This window comes from Triticum dicoccoides, chromosome 4A (genome assembly GCF_002162155.2).
Source record: "Triticum dicoccoides isolate Atlit2015 ecotype Zavitan chromosome 4A, WEW_v2.0, whole genome shotgun sequence".
Taxonomy (NCBI): Eukaryota; Viridiplantae; Streptophyta; class Magnoliopsida; order Poales; family Poaceae; genus Triticum; species Triticum dicoccoides.
Genome location: NC_041386.1, coordinates 461,303,090 through 461,315,439, shown reverse-complemented (window position 1 = coordinate 461,315,439; position 12,350 = coordinate 461,303,090). Strand labels below are relative to the sequence as shown.

Below are 12,350 nucleotides of genomic sequence, written 5' to 3'. Positions count from 1 at the left end.
AAGCCAGGTGATTTCCTTGGGCAGTCTACTTCTTTTCTCCGCCTTTTCTATTATTACCGCGAGTTTTGACCATAGAAATGTCATAAACATTCTGATATACGGGAAAAAAGTGAAGAATTTTTTGGAGCACGGACAGAAAATGGCTCGGATGGGTCATGGATTGCCCTTCCATTTAGCCTTTCAGATGACTCGGCACTTCATCTCGTCCTACTCGGCCAGTGCGATCGGATGGTTCAGGTTTCTCCGTTCCTCATCCAACGGCTGAGCGCTCTTCCCCGACGCACTTAAATAATGGGCACGATCGAAGTCGAACGCGCCTCTCATCCCTCTCCCACTTTTGGGTCCGGCAGTTGCCAGCGGGGACTGGGAGCGGGAGGAGAGCCTCGCCGCCGGGTCGCTGCTATGAGTTGAAAACCACTGGCCACCACCTCCTCCTGCTCCTCCTCTCTTCTTGACACCTCAGATCTCATTACAATGGTCAGCGCCTCCAGCCTGCTGCTGCTGCCGTCCTCCGTGCGGGACCTCGCCTCCTGCGTCGTCGCCGACGTCGCCGCCTGCACCACCCCCTCCTCCACCCTCACCTCCCCCGCCTCCCCCTCCACGCTCTCCGTCACCGTCTTCTACCGCGCCGCCGCGCTCCTGCCCGGGCAGAGCTCCCCCGCGCACCTGCGGCTCACCTGGACCCGCTCCCCGCTCGGCCCCACGCTCTCCTTCTCCCCCTCCGCCTCCAACCCCGCCGTGGTCCTCCGCAGGCGCAGGGGCACGCAGTCCGTCCCCGTCGACGACGCCGCACGGCCACAGCTCGTCGTGTTCTGGGACCTCACCGCCGCGCGCTACGACGCCTCCCCGGAGCCGCACTCCGGCTACTACTTCGTCGCCGTCGCCGGCGCCGACGTCGTGCTGGCCGTGGGCGACCTGGCGGCCGAGTTCGTCGAGGAGAGGTTCGAGGGCCGGATCCCCAAGGCCGCGGCTTTGACCGTCCCGTTCGCGCGCAGGGAGCGCGTCGTTGCGCCGGACCCGGCGGCGATGCACACCGCGCGGCGCGTCCGGTTCGCCGAGGGCGGCCCGGATCACGAGGTAAGCGTAGGGTGCTCCGGCGGCGCGGAAGAAGAAGAGCTGTGGGTGAGCGTCGACGGGAAGCGCGCGGTGCAGGCGCGGCGGCCGCGGCTGAACTTCCGGGGGAACCAGACCGTGTTCGTGGACGGCGCGCCGGTGGACGTCATGTGGGACCTGCACGGCTGGTGGTTCCGGGAGCCTCCGTACGGCAGCGCGGTGGTCATGCTCCGGGCGCGCAGCGCGCTGGAGAGCCGGCTGTGGCTAGAGGAGGAGGAGGTCGCCACCGCCGCGCCGGGGTTCTCGCTCGTCCTCCAGGCCTTCAAGTCCCGCACTGATGGGCGGCTATCATCTGCCCCTGCCCATTGATCATACATGTAGCTACTCCATTCAAATGAGAGGACGGCGAACTTCGTGGAATTAAGCAAACTGCCTGTTTCACTGAAGCCGAAGGGATCAGTAAGCTTACAAGCAACATGATCATGAACATAACAGGTGAATACATTGATGTGAGTGTGTAGTGTAGGCAAATTTCATCTCCCTTGCTAGTTGATTTTACTCTTCTCCGAATCATAACTTGTGATGTGTGCAAGTACAGTTAACAAAGAACAGCAACATAAAAGTGTGCAATAGTTTGGATCCTTCTGTGTTGAATGATGAAATCATACTTTAGATCCTTCTGTGTTGAAAGATGAAATCTTACTTTAGATCCTTCTGTGTTGAATGATGAGGTGGTGTAGATATCGGGGGCAATAGTGTCTGCTTGTTGCCACTTACCTTCACTGCTGACTGTTCTTATGTAAATACGTCAATAACAGTGGTGCAGTTACAAGTGATTGTTGCAGCATAAATAATCTATCAACAGGTAATAGTAGATGTAATTCTACTAACGCTGACGGGTATTATCAGCCTACTGTTTGATGGCCATTGACATTCACATGTTATCCTGGTGAGACCAGTCATGAAATTTTAGTTACCAAAAGAAAAGAAAAAATGGACACATGATGCTTCGCTAGACATAGACTGTGCGTTGTCTGATTAAGCACTTCCCAGTTCCAAGTAGATGCAAACAGTTGATGTTCGGGAAGAAACTGTGCATGCTTGCCTGAGTACTTGAGTGTGATAAACAGTCAACTGCTTGAGTGTGATCAACAGATAATGTGGTGCTTTAAGAAGAAACCCGAATGAATTCTCATATTTACATCAACTCTCTGAAAACTACTGTAACATATAACAGCCATCCTCGCACACATGAAAATGTTTCTGATTCTACAGGTCTGCTCAGACTGCAGGAAAAGGAACTGCAAGCAGCTTCTAGCTAGGCTTTACATCATGGCAGCATGCCAACTACGCGAGGACTCTCTATGTTCAACTTCCCTGTCTGGTTGTTATTCTCACCAGGAGAGCCAACCTCAGATGGCGTCGGATTGTTTCCCTGATCCTCCGATGGATGGCATACTACCTGAATCTGATTCGCCTGGCCAGGTTCGTTTGTAAGAACCTGTGACGATGTCGTTGGCGAATGCCCTCTGCCGGAGAACAGGCAGCGGCATGGGTCAGATCTCGACACTTCAGGCGAGCATGGGGGAATTACTATCACCGCGCTCGGCAGAGGCGGCGCAGCATGCTTTCTGCCAGGGTCATTCCGCAGGGAAACTCTACAGACAGGACATGTCGAGTGCTGCTTTAGCCAGATGTCGATGCAGGCCACGTGGAAATCGTGGCCACAGTAAGGAAGAACGCGGAGTACGTCGTCATCTTCGTACTCTGCAAGACAGACGACACACCTGCAAACGAGGATGCAAATGGTTCAGGATAAAGGTTTTGTGTAATCAGGGTAGAATTGCTAAACAAGCATCAATAAATAACAGAAATCGCAATTCAGAATATTACTCAGAGCCCTGCTTCCTTCTTATCGAGCACGGGTGAGCATTTGACCTATTTGATAACAGTTCCCCCATCTTTCATATTCGTGTGATGTCCCATTATAGAACATAGAGGCACGCCCCCAGACGCCAAAATGACATTGCTGTGAACGCGCCCAACTTCTAGCTAAACTAGAAGAGCTAGTAGAAGAACTAAGGCGACAGACTGCACATCAAACTAGTGTTATGCCCCATTATATTCAGTAACAATGCAAGCTCAGTCACCCATGGTTCAGTAGCAAAAATCTAGATAACCACAGCCGTCAACACTCTGGTACTAAAGTGGCATGGTTTGACTTAGGCACCAACATTCACTAGGACATCCAATTTTTCTATCAATGTGACGCTGTACCGCTGCTTGTTCAAGAATCAAGATACGTTAGCACTTATAGCAACACTCAAATATATACTTGTTCCTTGGCACGGAAGAATCTTTCGAGAGCACGCCAAGAGAAAACATCACTAGTGTTGCAACACCCGATTCCCCCAATCACCGATCTGATTCTACCAAAGAGTGCGCGATCGCTCGATCCCCGCTACAGTTAATTCCAAAATGCGATTAGTTCTACAGATGGCGCAGGCGCGAAGTGAATCGCGATCGGTAGACGGGAACCGAGAGGCACATACATGGCTGAGGCGTCCGCCGCCTCGCCGCGGGGGCAGCCTGCGGCGGAGAAGGCGCGGGTGGGGAAGGCGGCTACGGCGGCGGGGTCGACCCCTCCCCCTCCAGCGGCGTGTCCCTGGCGGTCGAACGGAACGTGGGAGGAGTGACCGGCTCTGACCCCGACGGGGAGGAAGCGGGGGAGAGGCGGCGAGGGGCGGCGGCCGCGGCGCACGCGGCGGGTGAGGGCGCAGACGAGCCGGGAGCACACGAAGACGATGAAGAGGACGCTGGCGCAGAAGCCCAGCAGCGTGAGCACCGTGCTCGCCGGCACCATTGGGGCGGCGCCGTCGGCGCCCCGCCGGCGCGGCTCTCTCTCTCTCTCTCTCTCTTCTCCTCCCTTGTGCTGTCGGTTATACGGTTGGAGAATCCGGCCCTCGTTTCTCACAGTTCGGTTGCGTTTCTGTTCCGTTTATGCCGTGATGGTCAGGTCTTTTGTTTGGGAAAAGGCAATTCGATGAAAATCTGAAAACTAATGCCATGGGTCATTAGATCAATAGCGAAGGGCAGAGATGAAACCTGAGATTGCTAACTCACCACTTAACCCCTTCCCCTCATTAGAGCATCTCTAGCAAACGACGGCCCGCAAAACACGTTTGCAATTTGCGGAAAAAAAACTTTACGGGTCGGCGCGGGCGGCCGTGGAGTCAGATCCCACAAACGGACACATATAAAGGATATTTGCAGAAGATGCTTTTTTACGGATCGGCTACCCCGAGTCTGCTCAGGCACCGCCGCGTCGATTCGCAAACCGAAAAACTTCAATAAGCGAATTTGACAGTGATTCTGACAAGTGACTTCAAATTCAAATGCTAAAACATAGTTCGCGCGCAAATAAAAGCATAGTTTTATAGCACAAACGCAAAAGGACTTGCAAAAGCGACGACCACATCCTTGATCATCTTGTTGCTCTTCACTCCGCACCACCTCCATCGAGGTCATCGCCGCCCTCGAATCTATCGCCGACACTTGTTCCCACTCCGGCACCGAGATCACCAGCAGGCTCACTGAATGCATCGACAATATTGGTTCCAAATCCCGATGAGGAAACATCACCGACAGTGTAACACACATCGGCCGACACAAGCATCCTCCTCTTCAAGATGTCCCTCCTTGTCATATCATGCCACTCTTTGGTGATGTTGTCCATGTCATTGCGGTTCAATGTCATGATCCTATTCTCTTCGGCAAGAAGCTTGGACATGGCTTTGTTTTTGGCGGCATGTGCTCTTCTCACCTCAATGGCCGCATTGCGCAACCCCTCGTCCTTAAGCAATTGCCACTTATCCTGCTTCTCCCGTGCCTTCTTCTCAGCCAACTCTTTATTTGTCTCCAATGTCTTCACTAACATCAACTCATTTGATTGCACCATGGCATCTATCTTGTCCCGCAAGCTCGATGCTTCGTGGTCCCTCTTGATCTTCTCCTTTGTCTTCTTGTCACCATCGGGCTTGTTCAAGTTTCTTGGGCCATCATCATCTTCATCTTCATCCATGTTGGTAAATGAACCTCTCTTCGGCGGGGATTCCTTGTCAATCAACTTCCACTTCTCGCAACCTTTTAGCATATCCCAACAATGCTCTAGCTTAAAAAGTTTGCCTTCAGAAGCTTCCATGTCTTTGTATCTTTGTTGGGCAATTTTGTCCTACACAATTTAAACAAAGTCAAATGATGCAATCACTTCATATGATGCAAAATGATATGCACAACTTGGGACGTGAAAACGAACTCACATAGTCGAATTCCACGGTTCCACTTGGAGGTGCATTGCATACTTGTTCCAAGCAAGCTGCCCAACGGCTGCAAATCGGCTTGATCACGTCCCAACGCCCTTGGAGTGACCGAAAGGTCTGTGGTATCCTATTGGGATGCTTGTCCATCATGCGGAAGTATTGATCTTCGATTCTTTGCCAATATATCTTGGAGGTTTGAGATCTACCCGTGCAAGCATCAGGAGACACCACACTCCTAGTCTTGATCAAGATTTGATCTTCCAAGATCGTGTACTTCTTCGATCTCACGCTTTTTTTGCTTGTGATTCCTCATACACCCCTCATCTACTTCCTCCACTTCATCTTCACCACCGTGATCATCCACGCCACCCTCCATTTCATTGTAATCGAATTAGCGAACGGGGCCCTATCGATGTCGACGGTGTTGGTGTCCAACAAGTTCACGAACTCGGCAATGGCATTGTTCGAACCACTGCTACATTGAGCGACATCAAGTCAAGAACAACCACAATGCCAAAAAGCTAAGCAAGAACAAGAGGTCAAAGATGCATATCTTGCGGACATTTCGTCGAACACCTCGCTTGCGGTGGAAGCAGCGCCGTTGAACGGCATCATCGGGGAACATCTTGCAGGGGCGGAGGGAGTGAATGAAGGCGTCGACCTTTTCCTAGGGACCTTCTTCCGCTTCACGTCTGAAACCTTGCTCACCTTCTCCGCCCGCGGCCGGGCAGATTACGCAGCGTAAGCGGCGCCCGGCGCGCGCGTCTTTCCGGCAGGACCAGCCGGATTGCCGCCCTGCACGACAATGTTGCCCTGCCACTTGCGGGCAAGCACATTGGGGCCTTAGGTGACGGCGGGGCCGACATGGCCGACGACGAGATTCGCCGGAGGGGATTGCGCATGCGTGACCTCCACGGTGACGGGGGATGGCTGGGAGGCTTCCATGGCGGCGAAGAATGGCGGGGAAGATGGACCGGAGCGCGTGATGGCGGGGCAATGGCGGCTGGGAAGGGGGGGGTGGAGCGGGAACGGTCGCGCGAACATTTCCCTCGCGCCAAATCTCGCCGCGGATAAGGGGCGAGCTCGGTTTGGCCTCCCACCCCGTGAATCTAAAGGTTGAGGGCAAACTTTTGCCGCGCTCCGCAAAAACTTTTACGGGTCGGACGCGTTTGCGGGGTCTGTTCGGGCAGGATTTTCCGTGCAGACCCGTATTTTAGCGGTTATTTTGCGGGTTGGGGCTTTTTACGGGGTCTGCTAGAGATGCTCTTAATCAATTCAATTTACTCGACCCCGCGGGCTTGCTCACACAAAATGCCTCGCTCCATGGTAGCGCCGCCAAATGCGATGGGACCTTGGTGCCCAACAATGGTGACGCGGCAGCGCGACGCTCTTCCCACACGATAGCGACCCGATGGTGCGGGACTCTCCCCACACGATGACACATAATGAGAAACCTTTGAAAACCTCATGTGTGAAGTGCATGTTGTTGGGGAACGTAACATGCAATTTCAAAAAAAAATCCTACGATCACGCAAGATCTATTTAGGAGATGCATAGCAACGAGAGGGGGAGCATGTGGTCACGTACCCTCATAGACCGAAAGCGAAAGCGTTAGTTTAACGCGGTTGATGTAGTCGAACGTCTTCACGATCCAACTGATCAAGTACCAAACGTACGACACCTCCGAGTTTAGCACACGTTCAGCTCGATGACGTCCTTCGAACTCTTGATCTAGCAAAGTGTCGAGGGAGAGTTTCGTCAGCACGATGGCGTGGTGACGGTGATGGTGATGTGATCCATGCAAGGCTTCGCCTAAGCACTACGACAATATGACCGGAGCAGTAAACGGTGGAGGGAGGCACCACACACGGCTAAGAGACAATTGATGTGCTTTGGGGTGCCCCCTGCCCCCGTATATAAAGGAGGAGAGGGGAGGAGGCCGTCCCTAGGGACGCGCCAAGTGGGGGGGGGGGGAACCCACTAGGACTCCTAGTCCTAGTCGGCCCCCTTCCTTCTTTCGGAGGGGGAAAGGGGAAGGAGAGGGAGAGGGAGAAGGAAAGGGGGTCGTGCCCCCTCCCCTTCTCCAATTCGGACTCCCATGGGAGGGCACCCCTTGTGGGCTTCCCTCTCTCCCCCTATGGCCCATGTTGGCCCATTACTTTCCCCGGGGGTTCCGGTAACCCCTCGGTACCCCGATAAATATCTGAAACACTCCGAAACCATTCCGGTGTCCGAATACCATCGTCCAATATATAAATATTTACCTCTCGACCATTTCAAGACTCCTCGTCATGTCCGTGATCTCATCCGGGACTCCAAACAATCTTTGGTCACCAAAACACATAACTCATAATACAAATCATCATCGAACGTTAAGCATGCGGACCCTACGGGTTCGAGAACTATGTAGACATGACCGAGACACAACTCTGATCAATAACCAATAGCGGAACCTGGATGCTCATATTCGTTCCGACATATTCTACGAAGATCTTTATCGGTCAAACCGCAATGACAACATATGTTATTCCCTTTGTCAACGGTATGTTACTTGCTCGAGATTCGATCATCGATATCCTCATACCTAGTTCAATCTCGTTACTGGCAAGTCTCTTTACTCATTCCGTAATGCATCATCCCGTAACTAACTCATTAGTCACATTGCTTGCAAGGCTTATCATGATGTGCATTACCGAGAGGGCCCAGAGATACCTCTCTGATACTCGGAGTGACAAATCCTAATCTTGATCTATGCCAACCCAACAAACACCTTCGAAGACACCTGTAGAGCATCTTTATAATCACCCAGTTACGTTGTGACGTTTGATAGCACACAAGGTGTTCCTCCGGTATTTGGGAGTTGCATAATCTCATAGTCAAAGGAATATGTATAAGTCATGAAGAAAACAATAGAAATAAAACTTAACGATCATTATGCTAAGATAACTGGTGGGTCTTGTCCATCACATCATTCTCCTAATGATGTGATCCCGTTCATCGAATGACAACACACGTCTATGGTTAGGAAACTTAACCATCTTTGATTAACGAGCTAGTAAAGTAGAGGCATACTAGGGACACTTTGTTTTGTCTATGTATTCACACATGTATCAAGTTTTCGGTTAATACAATTCTAGCATGAATAATAAGCATTTAACATGATATAAGGAAATATAAATAACAACTTTATTATTGCCTCTAGGGCATATTTCCTTCAGTCTCCCACTTGCACTAGAGTCAATAATCTAGATTACATTGTAATGATTCTAACACCCATGGAGTCTTGGTGCTGATCATGTTTTGCTCGTGGAAGAGGCTTAGTCCACGGGTCTGCAACATTCAGATACGTATGTATTTTGCAAATATCTATGTATCCCTCCTTGACTTGATGACGGATGGAGTTGAAGTGTCTCTTGATGTGTTTGGTTCTCTTGTGAAATCTGGATTCCTTCGCTAAGGAAATTGCTCCAGTATTGTCACAAAAGATTTTCATTGGACCCGATGCACTAGGTATTACACCTGGATCGGATATGAACTCCTTCATTTGTTGTTTCCGAAGTAGCTATGTACTCTGCTTCACACGTAGATCCCGCCATGACGCTTTGCTTGGAACCACACCAACTGACAGCTCCACCATTCAATATAAATATGTATCCGGTTTGCGACTTAGAGTCATCCGGATCAGTGTCAAAGTTAGCATCAACGTAACCATTTACGACAAGCTCTTTGTCACCTCCATAAACGAGAAACATATCCTTACTCCTTTTTAGGTATTTCAGGATGTTCTTGACCGCTGTCCAGTGATCCACTCCTGGGTTACTTTGGTACCTCCCTACTAAACTTATAGCAAGGCACACATCAGGTCTGGTACATAGCATTGCATACATGATAGAACCTATGGCTGAGGCATAGGGAATGACTTTCATTTTCTCTCTATCTTCTGCAGTGGTCGGGCATTGAGTCTGACTCAACTTCACACCTTGTAACACGGGCAAGAACCCTTTCTTTGACTGATCCATTTTGAACTTCTTCAAAACTTTATCAAGGTATGTGCTTTGTGAAATTCCAATTAAGTGTCTTGATCTATATAGATCTTGATGCCCAATATATAAGCAGCTCCACCAAGGTCTTTTGTTGAAAAATTCTTATTCAAGTATCCTTTTATGCTATCCAGAAATTCTATATCATTCCCAATCAACAATATGTCATCCACATATAATATTAGAAATGCTACAGAGCTCCCACTCACTTTCTTGTAAATATAGACTTCTCCAAAAGTCTGTATAAAACCATATGCTTTGATCACACTATCAAAGCATATATTCCAACTCCGAGATGCTTGCACCAGTCCATAAATGGATCGCTGGAACTTGCACACTTTGTTAGCACCTTTAGGATCACCAAAACCTTCTGGTTGCATCATATACAACTCTTCTTTAAGAAATCCATTAAGGAAAGCAGTTTTGACGTCCATTTGCCAAATTTCATAATCATAAAATGCGGCAATTGCTAACATGATTCGGACAGACTTAAGCATCACTACAGATGAGAAGGTCTCATCGTAGTCAACTCCTTGAACTTGTCGAAAACCTTTCTCAACAAGTCGAGCTTCGTAGACAGTAATATTACCATCAGCGTCAGTCTTCTTCTTGAAGATCCATTTATTCTCTATGGCTTGCCGATCATCGGGCAAGTCAACCAAATTCCATACTATGTTCTCATACACGGATCCCACATTAGATTTCATGGCCTCAAGCCATTTCTCGGAATCTGGGCTCATCATCGCTTCATCATAGTTTGTAGGTTCGTCATGGTCTAGTAACATGACTTCCAGAATAGGATTACCGTACCACTCTGGTGCGGAACATATTATGGTTGACCTACGAGGTTCGGTAGTAACTTGATCTAAAGTTTCATGATCATCATCATTAGCTTCCTCACTAATTGGTGTAGGCATCATGGGAACAGTTCTCTATGATGAACTACTTTCCAATTCGAGATAAGGTACAATTACCTCATCAAGTTTGAGGGAGTCCTGGATTAGGGGGTCTCCGGATAGCCGGACAATATCCTTTGGCCGGACTATTGAAGATACAAGATTGAAGACTTCGTCCTGTGTCCGGATGGGACTTTCCTTGGCGTAGAAGGAAAGCTTGGCAATACAGATATGTAGATATCCTCCCTTGTAACCACTCTGTGTAACCCTAGCCCCCTCCTGTGTCTATATAAACCGGAGGGTTTAGTCCGTAGGACAACATACAATCATACCATAGGCTAGCTTCTAGGGTTTAGCCTCTACGATCTCATGGTAGATCAACTCTTGTAATACTCATATCATCAAGAACAATCAAGCAGGACGTAGGGTATTACCTCCATCAAGAGGGCCGGAACCTGGGTAAACATCATGTCCCCTGCCTCCTGTTACCATCCGCCTTAGATGGACAGTTCGGGACCCCCTACGTGAGATCTGCCGGTTTTGACACCGACATTGGTGCTTTCATTGAGAGTTCCACTGTGCCGTCACCGTAAGGCTCGATGGCTCCTTCGATCATCGGTAACGATGCGGTCCAGGGTGAGGTTTTCCTCCCCGAACAGATCTTCGTATTCGGCGGCTTCGCACTGCGGGCCAATTCACTTGGCCATCTGGAGCATATCGAGAGCTACGCCCCTGGCCATCAGGTCAGGTTCAGAAACCTAAACTACACTTCCGACATCCGCGGAGACTTGATCTTCGATGGATTCGAGCCCATGTCAGGTGCGCCGCACAGTCACGACGAACACGACGTAACTCTGCCGTCGGACAGTGTTCGGGAGATCGCATCTGCAACTACTCCGACCTTCAATCCGGATCAGATTGCGCCATCCAAGGACGGAGGGATAGACCCTGCCATGGAGGCCGCACCCTCAGTGGTGATGGAGCCGGATACTGACTTCACCCCTTACGAGAGCCGTGTCGCCGAACCACTGGATTCGTCTCCGGCCATGGACTCCGAGCCGCCTGCATCCGTGCCTATCGAATCCGATTGGGCGCCGATCATGGAGTTCACCTCCGCGGATATCTTTCAGCACTCGCCTTTCGGTGATGTGCTAAAATCATTAAGGTCTCTCTCCTTGTCAGGAGACCCTTGGCTGAACTATGTCCGACTAGGATGGGATGCAGACGACAAAGAAATTCGCTGCCCACCCACCACCCATTTAGTAGCCACTGTCGACGATTTAACCGACATGCTCGACTTTGACTCCAAAGACATCGACGGTATGGACGATGATGCAGGAGACGAACAGGAACCACCGCCCACAGGGCGCTGGACCGCCGCCTCATCATATGATATATACATGGTGGATACCCCCGAAGAAGGCACTGGCGACGAAACAGCTGAGGATGACCCCTCCAAGAAGCAACCCAAGCACCGACGTCAGCGGCGCTGATGTCTACTACACAACCTTCTTCTTGTAGACGTTGTTGGGCCTCCAAGTGCAGAGGTTTGTAGGACAGTAGCAAATTTCCCTCAAGTGGATGACCTAAGGTTTATCAATCCGTAGGAGGCGTAGGATGAAGATGGTCTCTCTCAAGCAACCCTGCAACCAAATAACAAAGAGTCTCTTGTGTCCCCAACACACCCAATACAATGGTAAATTGTATAGGTGCACTAGTTCGGCGAAGAGATGGTGATACAAGTGCAATATGGATAGTAGATAATGGTTTTTGTAATATGAAAATATAAAAACAGCAAGGTAGCGAATGATAAAAGTGAGCACAAACAGTATTGCAATGCGTTGAAACAAGGCCTAGGGTTCATACTTTCACTAGTGCAAGTCCTCTCAACAATAATAACATAATTGGATCACATAACTATCCCTCAACATGCAACAAAGAGTCACTCCAAAGTCACTAATAGCGGAGAACAAACGAAGAGATTATGGTAGGGTATGAAACCACCTCAAAGTTATTCTTTTCAATCAATCCGTTGGGCTATT

General features: G+C 50.0%; 2 protein-coding genes across 3 annotated transcripts; one reads left to right on the top strand and one right to left on the bottom strand.

The window, feature by feature from the left end:
• Window positions 1-335: 335 nt before the first annotated feature.
• Window positions 336-2,455, top strand: LOC119286175. 2 transcript variants are annotated; one of them, XR_005140291.1, is made up of 2 exons: window positions 336-1,548; window positions 2,329-2,455. XR_005140291.1 is itself a non-coding variant. In XM_037565532.1 (1 exon), the coding sequence occupies exon 1, from the start codon at window positions 475-477 to the stop codon at window positions 1,420-1,422; it is 948 nt and encodes a 315-aa protein (XP_037421429.1). In that variant the 5' UTR covers window positions 336-474; the 3' UTR covers window positions 1,423-1,728. The 2 variants fall into 2 exon arrangements, 1 of the variants encoding a protein (XP_037421429.1); XM_037565532.1 differs by lacking the exon at window positions 2,329-2,455 and having other exon boundaries at window positions 336-1,728.
• Window positions 2,239-4,019, bottom strand: LOC119286176 (E3 ubiquitin-protein ligase EL5-like). The gene is made up of 2 exons (XM_037565533.1): window positions 3,606-4,019; window positions 2,239-2,840 (listed from the first exon to the last, which is right to left on the bottom strand). The coding sequence occupies exons 1-2, from the start codon at window positions 3,914-3,916 to the stop codon at window positions 2,384-2,386; spliced, it is 768 nt and encodes a 255-aa protein (XP_037421430.1). The 5' UTR covers window positions 3,917-4,019; the 3' UTR covers window positions 2,239-2,383.
• Window positions 4,020-12,350: the final 8,331 nt, after the last annotated feature.